The sequence below is a fragment of the Argentina silus genome (assembly GCF_951799395.1).
Source record: "Argentina silus genome assembly, chromosome: 3".
NCBI lineage: Eukaryota > Metazoa > Chordata > Actinopteri > Argentiniformes > Argentinidae > Argentina > Argentina silus.
In genome coordinates this window covers 954666-967644 of record NC_139657.1, presented here as the reverse complement: position 1 = coordinate 967644, position 12979 = coordinate 954666, and the positions used below count along the sequence as shown (strand labels likewise).

At 44.3% G+C, this 12979-nt stretch overlaps 1 protein-coding gene across 1 annotated transcript; it reads left to right on the top strand.

Annotated features, from left to right (window-relative positions):
• Window positions 1-8: 8 nt before the first annotated feature.
• Window positions 9-12963, top strand: LOC310802609 (uncharacterized protein). The gene is made up of 7 exons (XM_083667073.1): window positions 9-547; window positions 859-971; window positions 1084-1184; window positions 5275-5658; window positions 5937-6539; window positions 10198-10659; window positions 10908-12963. The coding sequence occupies exons 1-7, from the start codon at window positions 347-349 to the stop codon at window positions 11864-11866; spliced, it is 2823 nt and encodes a 940-aa protein (XP_083523199.1). The 5' UTR covers window positions 9-346; the 3' UTR covers window positions 11867-12963.
• The last annotated feature ends 16 nt before the right edge of the window (window positions 12964-12979 follow it).

Sequence of the window (12979 nt, the reverse complement as noted above, 5' to 3'; positions counted from 1 at the left end):
GACTGGACACGCTCACGTCGAGGCAGACTGGACACGCGCACGTTGAGGCAGACTGGACACGCTCACGTTGAGGCAGACTGGACACGCTCACGTCGAGGCAGACTGGACACGCTCACGTTGAGGCAGACTGGACACGCGCATGTTGAGGCAGACTGGACACGCGCACGTCGAGGCAGACTGGACACGCGCACGTCGAGGCAGACTGGACACGCGCACGTCGAGGGAGCGAGCTTGGAGGAATTCACCTTTTCGTAAAACCCCTCCCCCAAACGACCCTTGTCCAATCCCACCTTAGCAACCGGTCACTACGTGGAGAAGGTCCGTCAAGCGGTCGTTAAGACGTGAAATGGTGAAACGGTGTGCGTACGGCTCCTGCAAATCCGACAGCAGATACCCCAAAAGTTTAGAGGGGGGAGTCATTTTTATCCCCTTTCCAAAGCCCAAAACCCAAGAGGAAAGATGCCGGCAGTGGATACGACAGTGTGGGAGGCCGCATTCCCAGCTCAGTACCTCCAACATTAACAAACATACATTCGTCTGCTCCAAGGTAAGCTAGCTGGCTAATGTTGTCATTGTCTAGCGAACGCTGTTAGATGTGAGATCACATTCGCAAAACTGGATTTAAAAGTTATGGTTCCTATTAACTAGTATTATTACTACTAATGTTACATAACTAGTATCACTATTACCAGCAAACTAACGTTACTCGCTGTAAGGTTTAGCTCGCTAACGTTAGCTATCGGTTGGGTTGTGTTTGAAGCGGGTCTCATTGCTGGAGGCTTCACATACGTTGAAATCAAGGTTGAACACGACGTCCCAACAGGCAATTACCAACTTATTTAGCTTTAATCTTCGTAGCATTTTGTGAATGGACGGCCGACTCCCGAGTATCCCAACCCGGTAGTTGCTGTCCAAGTGCCGAACCAGACAAGGGAACATGGACGAGGCTGTCGAAAGGTTTCAACAAAACGGTACACAAGTAACAACAATATTTCATTTATTTAAGTACATACCTCTGTGATTGTAGGTAGTACAATTCATATACAAAGTAATACAAACATAAAACGGGTTGTGCTCGTACAGATGCAGATGTGATTTGCAAGATGCTGCACATGAGCAGGCCTCCACCTCCAGCACCATGGAGGAAAACCCAGAAGAAACTCCACAGTGTGTTACCAACAATGGTGAGTGATAATCCTTGCCTTTTTCAAATTAACGCTGGCATTTATGTAGTAATCAAAGAAAACAACACCAAGCTTGTTCTTCATCTGCTCCTACTTTGCTACATCAGTGTGTCCGCCCTACGTGGTACATTTAACAAAGAAATCACACCATGACGTAACCGTGAGCCCAAGCTGCCCCATTGTTTGATGATGATAAGTGTGACACTCTTTCAGCTTGTAGCTGCCGCCTGCCTGCTTGAAAAGGTAGGGACGCACTGTGAAGCTTTCCTTGGACGGGCACCTAATTTCTAACAGCCCATAGCTTGGGCTTCCACTCTCTCCTCGTTCTCTGACCTTACGGTCAGGTGACGTGCCACGGTGTGTAGGGCATGAGGTTTGACAACAAAGCCACATGGATACACTAGGTTACATGTGAGCTTGGTGTACTATGCTGCTGCTATGGGCTCTGGTTGTACACCTCTGTTCATTTAACAGGTGACTTTGTGCTGAAGTTGATGGGATGATGTTGACTGATAAAAGATTTAATAATAACTATATAAACAGAACTCACCCGGCAGTGCAAGAGCATGACTGGTCCACAAGGCTGTGCTGTCGCATGTTAGGATGAGCTGATGGGGTTTCTCATTTGATTCAGATCTGTATGCTTTTGCTTCAATTATTGTTGTGTCCCCTTCCTTGTTGTTTTGAATATTCTGAATATATCCCCCCACTGCATATTGCAATCCCTTTTACTTCGATCTGAAGGACATCGCGGAGGTATTACTCCAAAACTAATGACTTCCACTGAGCAGTAATGTGCTACTTTTCCCCTCCATGCTTGGCTGTTTACAGTTCCCGCTGACAAAGGAGCGCAGCTTGACGGGCGTAGCAACAGTAACTAAGGCGGGCAGGGCTTTTGCGAAAGGTCAATTATCTTTTATTTCTGGAGTTATCAGACGTCCTACAATCCTGGTTTGAGCAGCGCCGGTATCTCACTGTCTCAACGTTGAAAATTCCCAAATGTAAGTGAAACGTTTCCCGTAGCCAAGTCCTGCATTGCATCGTTTCATTTGCCTCGTAATGGTAGTTGTAACTGCAACCCAATCAACGAAAAGCATTCCACGATTTTTAACACAGTTAAGGTATTACAATATTCGATGTGGCGATATTAACTGGTGACCCTGATTAGACACGCTTGCATACAGCTGGATGTGTGACATTGTGGATGTTGACCCGAACTGTAAATGTGTGTTTCATCAAATAGGGCTCCGTATTTGTTTTGCACACACTCCAGATCACTGAGACGGCCCGTGATGACGTGTGACCCTTGTAGCAGGCTGTAATCATCGCTGTCACTTGTTACAGAGAGCGACGGACTGCAGGTTACAGAGGTGGACTCTTAACATGCGCGTCCTACACCACCAATGTACACTGGCAGCACAGATCAATGCGACAATCATGTAAACAAACTGTCCTGGGGCGCTTCGTGGCGTAGCACACTAATGCACTTACCACGTAATCGCAAGGTTCATGGTTCGATTCCGACCCTCGACCTATCTTGCATGTCATCCCTCCTCTCTGTCCCATCCTTCCTGTCAATCGCTACTGTCTCTATCCCAATAAAGCAGAAATGCCCTAAAAACATGTTTAAATTTATTTATTTATTTTTAAATGTAAACAAACTGTCCAAATCAATTCAGTCGGAATGACGTGCACTGTTTAGATTCTGCTGCCCCTGTTGGTGACTGGAGTGACTGTACATAGTGACATCATTCCGACTGAACTGATTTGAGGCCTCGGATTGCAGTTGCAGCTGTCATAATGGCTTCTCTGAATGAGGTCGATATGGGAGAGTAAATGTCAGTGATATTATTAGCCAGCTTAATAGGCCCAATTTACTTAAACGGCTAATTTACGTCCATTGGTCGATGGCGAAGTAGTGTTGTGGTCCTCTGTGGCTCAGTTGGTAGAGCACGGTGCTAACAACGCTTAGGTTGTGGGTTTGATTCCTGCTGGAACCATATATACTGAAATGTATGTACTCACTGGAATGTAAGTCTCTTTGGATGAAAGCGTCAGCTAAATGGCATATACATTAGTCACCAGCATTTTATTTCATTTTAGCCTTATTCTAACCCCACATTAATATGCTGCGTTGTTCAGACTGTTTGCAGTGTTTATCTCTAACATAACTCTATGTATCTCTAACATTTTGCAGTGTGACATTCAAGTGGAGTGTGATAACAGCTTGTTATTAGATTATAACTAGAAAAAAGTTCCAGAAGAAACTGGGCTTGCAAAGTCTTATTTTGGTAGTTTAAAGTTGGTTTGGACGATAGATGGATTTGCTGGGAAGTTGAGAGAAAGTGAGAGTCTTATTTTGGTAGCAGATGAAGTTACGTGTGGAGAGAACAGATACAAGTGCCCCATGACACTTGTATCTCAACCAGGGGCCATCGTTGTCTAAATTCCCCACCTATCTTATGTTCTCAACATAGCTCCCGATAAAGGCTCTTCTACTTAATAACACATTACACAGCCAGGATTAGTTCTTCCTGAGCATGAGGGACAGAACTGTGATATGCGTTTAAACCTTCTGCTACATACATTTTAAGACATAGTTGGTCACAACAAAGTGTAAGAAATAGTATGAATGGAAGTTCAATAAGAGGTCAAGACAGACCAATTCCTGTGATTCAAATTCCTTCAACTGGTAGCAAAGAGGGTGCATTGTTGTGTAATCATTCTAAGAATGTGTTCTGCAGGTCTCCTGATGTTTTTATTCAAGAGTTGTGAAAGTTCCATAGCAGTTGCAGTAACAAGGGGCTCTCAGAACGGTGGCCTAAATCAACATTCCACCATGGTTAGATTACCCTCCCCCATCAATCATACAGTATATCCTAAGATTAAACATTCAACTCCTGGCTGGTTCAGGAACCTGTAGTTTCAACAATAAACAATTAGAAAAACACATCTCGCTCCAGTCACACTGGGTTTTAGGTGGCTCTAACCATCCGTCGTGCACTCTCTCTATCCTCTCTGGCGAGAAAAGCAGAGTCGGATATTTTTGGTAAAGAATAGGACACTATTGAGAGGCCGTGTTGGTAAAAATGACAACCATTATTGACAACTAATTTGGCCACGTCTCTCTTCAATGTCTTCTACAGCAGAGGTGTGTCTTTTTTTCCGTATGCCGACTAGACATTTTACGATAGCGGACATGTATTCCCCTTGTTTTCGCTAATTCCATCTCGCCTTTTGGACTTGCAGTGACTACTGAATACCTGAGGCTCTCAAAAACGCGAATTATTACAAATGCGATTTACACAAATCACCAATATAGGCAACAGGGTCCATCTGACTGCAGCCATGTACTTTCCCCTAAACATGTAGTAAAGCCTCCCTAATATACCACATCAGCTGTGTGACTGAAGTCTGTGAATAGAGACGCGCCAAAACTGAGATTTGTTGGCACAGGTTTGTTTCCTACAGTTGTCATAGAGAACAACAATCACCAGTAGGCTAAATCTCGATTTTCGTTAAAACATGGAGCAAATCAAATAATGTAATTTAGTTTTGTGCACACATTTGTTTTTAGTTTTTTTTTACCATAATGCCATTGCCTATTTGGAAGGTGCCGTTCAAGATCAGGGAGGACGATTATTTTTCTTATAAGCCGTTATTTCTATTACAGCATATTGGATGACTGTCCATTCATATTCCATTCACCCAGCTGGATGTAACATCAATAGGTTAAGGCTATTTACATACCCACCATGATACTAAAATATACCCACCCTATACCCACCATGATACTAAAATATACCCACCCTATACCCACCATGATACTAAAATATACCCACCCTATACCCACCATGAGGTTGCTACAACCTAGGCGACAAATGAACGTTTATGAAGCAAGTGCACAAGAGGAGAGTGACATTGAAGTAGTCAAGGTGACGGTGACACATTAACTAACGTCCTGCATCCCCCTCCCGTTCTCTCACAGCCGTTGTAATGGAAAAGACGACCCTCCCCTATCAACATTACACATTACGTACTTAATTTACCCTCCACTGTTTGTGCCTCTTCTTTTGTTTACACTACACAGATCCACCTCACAGCCCAGCTACCATGTCTGAACCCAAGACCACAGAGTTTCCTGGTTCTGGCTGTGGTTCTCCAGCCCAGACAAGCACACAGCAGGGTCCAGAGATGGTGGAAGTGAAGCTGGAGGACTGCAGTCAAACACTGGAACTCAATGTGGTAGTGAAAGAGGAGGAGGAGGAAGAAGTGATGGTGAAAGAGGAGGAAGGAGGAGAAGTGGTGGAGAAAGATGTGATGGTGAAAGAGGAGGAAGGATGGGACGAAGTGGAGGTGAAAGAAGAGGAAGAGGAGGAGAAAGATGTGATGGTGAAAGAAGAGAAGGAAGATGTGATGGTGAAAGAAGAGGAAGGAGGAGAGGAAATAGAGGAGACGTATAGTGAGTTGGATGGTGAGTTCATGTTATGAATTTGGCTCATTTGAAAATGGTATTTATTGTACAACTCCTTGTCGATGGTCTTGTGTTTATAGTGTACTACTGTAGCAGTCAATACTTGCTTATGTAAGTTGCTTATTGTGGGATTGATGAATCTCTCTTGAACTCCGTGTTCAGTCATAGTATTCTGCAGACCCCAGAGATGTTGTTACTTCTGGAACTGCTGAGCCTATGGAAGCACTACTTGTTGCTCTCATGTTGTTATAATCCTGTATATGTTCCTATCCTTACAGGGGAGAGCTCCAACCCAGGCTCAGACAGCGAGCCCAGCTCCACTGCATCAGGAAACCATAAACAACACAGACAGAGGAGCTCAAGACAGAAGAATCACCACTGCATGGACTGCTTCAGTAGTTTCTATGAGCCAGAGGATTTGAGAAGTCACACTTGCAGGCCCCGTCCCTGTTTAGATTGCAGTGAGAGTTTCATTTGTTCAACTCACCTCAAACCACACCCACAGACTCACACAGGAGAGAAGACTTACCCTTGCCTTCAGTGTGGAAAAGTTTTTTTTAAGATGAGCAACCTGAAGAGACATCAAAGGATACACACAGGAGAGAGGCCACACCACTGCTCCCAGTGTGGGAAGAGTTTCAATAAACTAGGAAACCTAAAGACACATCAGAGAATACACACAGGAGAGAGGCCATACCACTGCTCTCAGTGTGGGAAGAGTTTCAGTAAACTAGAACACCTAAAGACACATCAGAGAATACACACAGGAGAGAGGCCATACCACTGCTCTCAGTGTGAGAAGAGTTTTAGGCAACGAGGGGAACTAAAGACACATCAGAGAATACACACAGGAGAGAGACCATTCCACTGCTCTCAGTGTGGTAAGAGTTTCAGTCAACTAGGAAGCCTAAAGTCACATCAGAGAATACACACAGATGAGAGGCCACACCACTGCTCCCAGTGTGGGAAGAGTTTCAGACAAGCAGGAGATCTAAAGAGACATCAGAGAGTACACACACGAGAGAGTCGATACCACTGCTTGCAGTGTGACAAGAGTTTCACACACTCTCACAGCCTAAAGACACATCAGAGAATACACACAGGAGAGAGGCCATACCACTGTTCCCAGTGCGGGAAGAGTTTCAGGCAGGCAGGAACCTTACAGAAACATCAGAAAATACACACAGGAGTTTACGTAAGTCCTGCAACCTGATGACACCAGAGAGATTGTCATGATCCGGACACTGACAGAGTTCCATTGCCCCTTGTGTAAGTAAGAACTCAGGGACAGATTCATCAGTTGATTTGTAGTAAATTGTGTCTTTGGTCATAGAACAGGAGAGGGTTCTGGATTGTGTGTTTGTCCTCATTAGAAGCATTGGAATAACTACACGCATATGTGCAGTGTTAGCAGTTGTCACACCTGATGTAGTTGTTGTTGTTGTTGGAAGCTAAAGAAAAGTGAACGTATTAGAAGTAGGCTGCTCGTTCGATTTATACATGGAAGAAACCTTTTCTACAAAACTGATAAAGTAGCAGCTCCTGGTTACCCTCTACTGGCCCTGGCTTCAGGTGTCAGCTCCTGGTACTGATATTAGTCATCCTTAGACATGTGCGCAGTCTGACTGTACAAGAACAAAGACGAGCAGCCAGATGTGTGTGTCTGTTATGGAAGCTTAGCCGTGTGTGACAAAGACAATGGTTTTTGTTTCTGTTTGATCTTTGCTATATTTTATTATATTTATAAATTTTTGGCTGTTTGATGTAATGCTTTACTAACCCCAAATAAAAGAGAGAGAGAAGCTGTATTGTTTGTTATCTAGTTGAGTTTCACCTAGTTTACATCATCCAACATCAAAATGACGTTTAAATTAACCTTGATTCTTGAGTCCAGGATGAACATATTGGGATACAGTGAGGGCCGAGGGACCCCATCTGTGAAGTGCAGAGTTGATATACCAGACGCTATTCCTTGATATGGGACCTATTTACTTGTACATGGCTTTGCTGTCATTCTGCCCCATGTCTCACTGTAGCTTATTATGGACTGTCATGGCATATTACTGGTTAAACATTGACTTACCTGATTATTGGTGTTAATTACACACAGGTGAGGCACCTGCTGTCCTCTCACACCCGTATGTATGTGTCTATTCATTCCTCTGTGTCTGTCTTGAGGAAGGCTACAGCCTAAACGTCAACTCTCTCCTGCTCTCCATTGCTGAGTATGGAATAAAGATACAAGAACATACTTTTTGACCTCCAGTCTTTATTTTCCTTCATTAAGCGAATACAAACACAGAAAGAAGACCGTCTCTCTGACACAATGACAAACAGACTCTTGTAGGCATACATGCTCACACAGCATAGTCTTCGGACAGATAGCACAGCATTGTCTTAGGACAGATAGCACAGCATTGTCTTAGGACAGATAGCACAGCATTGTCTTAGGACAGATAGCATAGCACAGCATTGTCTTAGGACAGATAGCATAGCACAGCATTGTCTTAGGACAGATAGCATAGCACAGCATTGTCTTAGGACAGATAGCGCAACACTGACCTGTCTCAAAGCGGTACATTAGAAGAGTGGCGCTAATGAAGGGGTCCATCTTCTATTGGCTGACGCTGATGGAGACTCAAACAGTTCCTACACGCAAACCTATGGAGCAGGTTGCCAGGCGACCGTTTGCCTGCCTGGTTAGGCAGTCTGAGAAATATTGATAGCTGAGATTATACTTTTCGAACTGAATAGATACTGTAATTTAAACTGTGAAACTTCTTAGCTATACTAAAACGTCTGTGGTTAAACAAGCTCAAGAGAGAAATTGTCCAAATGTGTGGTAGTTTTTGTGTGTGACGTTTTTGGGCTGAAACTGTCTTTTTCCGTCCTCCCCCTCCCCGTCTGAAGTCGTTAGCCCCGCCCACTTGCATATCTTGTGCGGTCCTCTGTGGCTCAGTTGGTAGAGCATGGCGCTAACAACACTTAGGTTGTGTGTTTGATTCCTGCTGGGACCATATATACTGAAATGTATGTACTCACTGCAATGTAAGACGCTTTGGATAAAAGCGTCAGCTAAATGGCATATATCTTAGTCCAGTAAAAAACCTATATTGGGTAAATCAGGAAGGACGGTAATGTCAGTGGCACCTCTCTGATCTGTCTGGTAACTCACAGCGGTTATGGGATAAAACGTAGCCTGGCTAAGACATGCGCTGTCAAAAGCGTTACCATGGTTACAGCGGGACAGACGAACCCTTCAGCCCAAAGTCACGACTATTCAACGAAACAATGAATCCATAAGTGATTTTTAAGTTTCTTTCCAGCAAATTTCTGAATTACATGATTGTATGACTAGCGAAGCAATTTTGAAGTTCAGTGTTTATTACGTTTGTCAATGAGGACGAAAGCTAGCATAGGTTGGTCAGCTAGCCAGCTGGTTAAGCCAGTCACATTTCAGCAACACAACAAACAAGCGCTCATCTTGTTGGCCAGGTCAATAGGCCCCATTTCTAAAGGCTCATTTACATCCATTAGTCACCAGCATTCTAATACCACATTCATATGTTGCATTGTTGAGACTGTTTGCAGTGTAGTTGTTTTTTTATAGTGAGAGAGATAGATAGTTAGATAGATAGATAGTTAGAGAGAGAGAGAGATAGTTAGAGAGATAGATAGATAGATAGTTAGAGAGATAGATAGATAGATAGATAGATAGTTAGACAGATAGATAGATAGATGAGACAAGGTTAGATAAATGAGAGAAGGATATATAGATAGACAGATGAAAGATAGAAGTTTCTAGAGATAGATAGAGAGGATGGACAGATGAGAGAGGGTAAGTATAGATAAATTTAGTAAAAAGTATAGAACATTTGGAAGTTAATTTGGGGAGATTGAACACCAGGCAGGGTGCAGCGTTCTGGATGAGCTGCAGAGGTCTGATGGTGGCGGCAGGGAGCCCAACCAGGCAGGAGACCAGGAATTGAGCTGCTTCTCTCGTGAGGAATGGGTGTATGCTTCAAATGTTGTAGAGGAAGAATCTACAGGCACGGGCCTCGCTGTGATGTTAGCCACACAGGGCAGTTGGTTGTCAGGATCACCCCAAGATTCTTGGCTGGGGGGACACAGTGGAGAGAAGTCCAGAGACGTCTTGGAGAGGGCAGGCTTTCCCAGGAAGGAAGAGCAGCTCCGTCTTGTCAAGATTGAGCTTGAGGTGGTTAGCAGGCATCCAGGCAGAGATGTGTCCGAGACACGTTGAGACACGTGTCGCCACCTGTGTGTCATTGAGTGTCATCAGCATAGCTGTGGTAAGAGTAACTTTGTGAGGAAATTACAGAGCCAAGAGATTTGTTATACAGACAGAACAATAAGGGTCCCAGGACAGAGCCCTGGGAGACACCAGTGGTGAGGGTGTGTGATGTGGACAGCAACCCCCTCCATATTGCTTAATAGTAATGCATATCCTATCTGTAAGGTTTTTATAATCTTCATTTACCCTCCACTGCTTGTGCCTTTTCTTTTGTTTACACGACACAGATCCACCTCACAGCCTAGCTACCATGTCTGAACCCAGGTCCACAGATCCACCTCACAGCCCAGCTACCATGTCTGAACCCAAGTCCACAGATCCACCTCACAGCCCAGCTACCATGTCTGAACCCAAGTCCACAGATCCACCTCACAGCCCAGCTACCATGTCTGAACCCAGGTCCACAGATCCACCTCACAGCCCAGCTACCATGTCTGAACCCAAGTCCACAGAGTCCCTGGGTTCTGGCTGTGGTTCTCCAGCCCAGACAAGCACACAGCGGGGTCCAGAGATGGTGGCAGTGAAGCTGGAGGACTGCAGTCAAACACTGGATCTCAATGTAGTAGTGAAAGAGGAAGAAGAAGAAGAAGAAGTGATGGTGAAAGAGGAGGAAAAAGAGGAGAAAGATGTGATGGTGAAAGAAGAGGAAGGAGGAGAGGATGTAGAGGAGAAAGACAATGAGTTGGATGGTGAGTTCATGTTATGAATTTGGCTCATTTGAAAATGGTATTTATTGTACAACTCTTTGTCAATGCTCTATGGTGTAAGTGTACTACTGTAACAGTCAATACTTGCTTAGTCTGACTGAAGTCTGTGTTCAGTCATTGTATTCTGCAGACCCCAGAGATGTTGTTACTTCTGGCACTGCTGAGCCTATGGAAGCACTACTTGTTGCTCTCATGTTGTTATAATCCTGTATATGTTGCTATTCTTACAGGAGAGAGCTCCAACCCAGGCTCAGACAGCGAGCCCAGCTCCACTGCATCAGGAAACCATAAACAACACAGACAGAGGAGCTCAAGACGGAAGAATCACCACTGCATGGACTGCTTCAGTAGTTTCTATGAGCCAGAGGATTTGAGAAGTCACACTTGCAGACCCCGTCACTGTTTAGATTGCAGTGAGAGTTTCATTTGTCCATCTCACCTTAAATCACCGCCACAGGCTCACACAGGAGAGAAGACTTACACTTGCATTCAGTGTGGGAGGAGTTTCAGTAAACTAGGAAACCTAAAGAGACATCAGAGAATACACACAGGAGAGAGGCTATACCACTGCTCCCAGTGTGGGAAGAGTTTCACACACTCTGAAAGCCTAAAGACACATCAGAGAATACACACAGGAGAGAGGCCATACCACTGCTCCCAGTGTGGGAAGAGTTTCACACACTCTGACAGCCTAAAGGCACATCAGAGAATACACACAGGAGAGAGGCCATACACCTGCTCCCAGTGTGGGAAGAGTTTCAATAGACGAGGAACCCTAAAGGGCCATCAGAGAATACATACAGGAGAGAGGCTGTACCACTGCTCCCAGTGTGGGAAGAGTTTCTCTATGTCAGAGCACCTGAAGATCCATGAGAGAATACACACAGGAGAGAGGCCATACACCTGCTCCCAGTGTGGGAAGAGTTTCAATAGACAAGAGACCCTGAAGGACCATCAGAGAATACACACAGGAGAGAAGCCGTACCACTGCTCCCAGTGTGGGAAGAGTTTCTCTGTGTCAGGACACTTGAAGGTCCATGAGAGAATACACACAGGAGAGAAGCCATACACCTGCTCCCAGTGTGGGAAGAGTTTCACTATGTCCAGCAACCTGAGGACACACTGGAGAAAGTATCATGGTCCAGACATCAACAGTTCTATTGCCCCTTGTGTAAGAAAGAAGACATAGAGGCAGATTCATCAGTTTAATCGTAGTAAATTGTGTCTTGTACAATATCTATCATCGTCCTTTATGGTCCCCTACTTTAACAGGAGAGAGAAAGTGAAGTTAAAATAAATCACCTACAAAAACCTTTGTACAGCTTCTAAAAAAATACACTCACCGGCCACTTTATTAGGTACACCTGTTCAACTGCTCGGTAATATCTAATCAGCCAATCACATGGCAGCAACTCAATGCATTTAGGAATGTAGACATGGTCAAGACAACCTGCTGAAGTTCAAACCGAGCATCAGAATGGGGAAGAAAGGTGATTTAAGTGACTTTGAACGTGGCATGGTTGTTGGTTCCAGACGGGCTGGTCTGAGTATTTCAGAAACTGCTGGTCTACTGGGATTTTCATGCACAACCATCTCTAGGGTTTACAGAGAATGGTCCAAAAAAGAGAAAATATCCAGTGAGCTTGTTGAGGTCAGAGGAGAATGGGCAGACTGGTTCGAGATGATAGAAAGGCAACAGTAACTCAAATAACCACTTGTTACAACCATGGTATGCAGAAGACCATCTCTGAACGCATAACACGTCAAACCTTGAAGCAGATGGGCTACAAAAGGGGGTCCAACCCGGTACTTGCAAGGTGTACCTAATAAAGTGGCTGGTGAGTGTATATACAATATGTATATCTGCTTATCGCTTCTGAGAAATGTTTTCTGTATCCTCTACAAGTGCAATAATTAGGAAATATGCTTAAATCTGCCGTAGCAACAGTGAAATGAGTTTCTGAGAAAGAATGTGGTCAAACGTCTGAGCTTGCTTGTTCCTCAGTATAAATGCTGGTGAATTCAAAATGTTTGACAGAGGAAGTGGCGACATTCATGTCCTTTGCCCTCTCCGTATTTGTACACTTAGGTGGGCTGAAAAAATGTTAAGGCCCAAATATTCTATGTGCAGAAAAAACGTGAGGTTTGAATGTGAGGTGTAGTGTTGCGTGTTGATATCACTCTCTATACATCATTTTACAAATCTGCTCATCATAAAAGCTACCTCAAGAATGGGGTTTGCTGTGGTGTGAGAAAGCCTGTGTAATAAATCCAGAAAGTCACAAAGGAATTGTCCAGACAG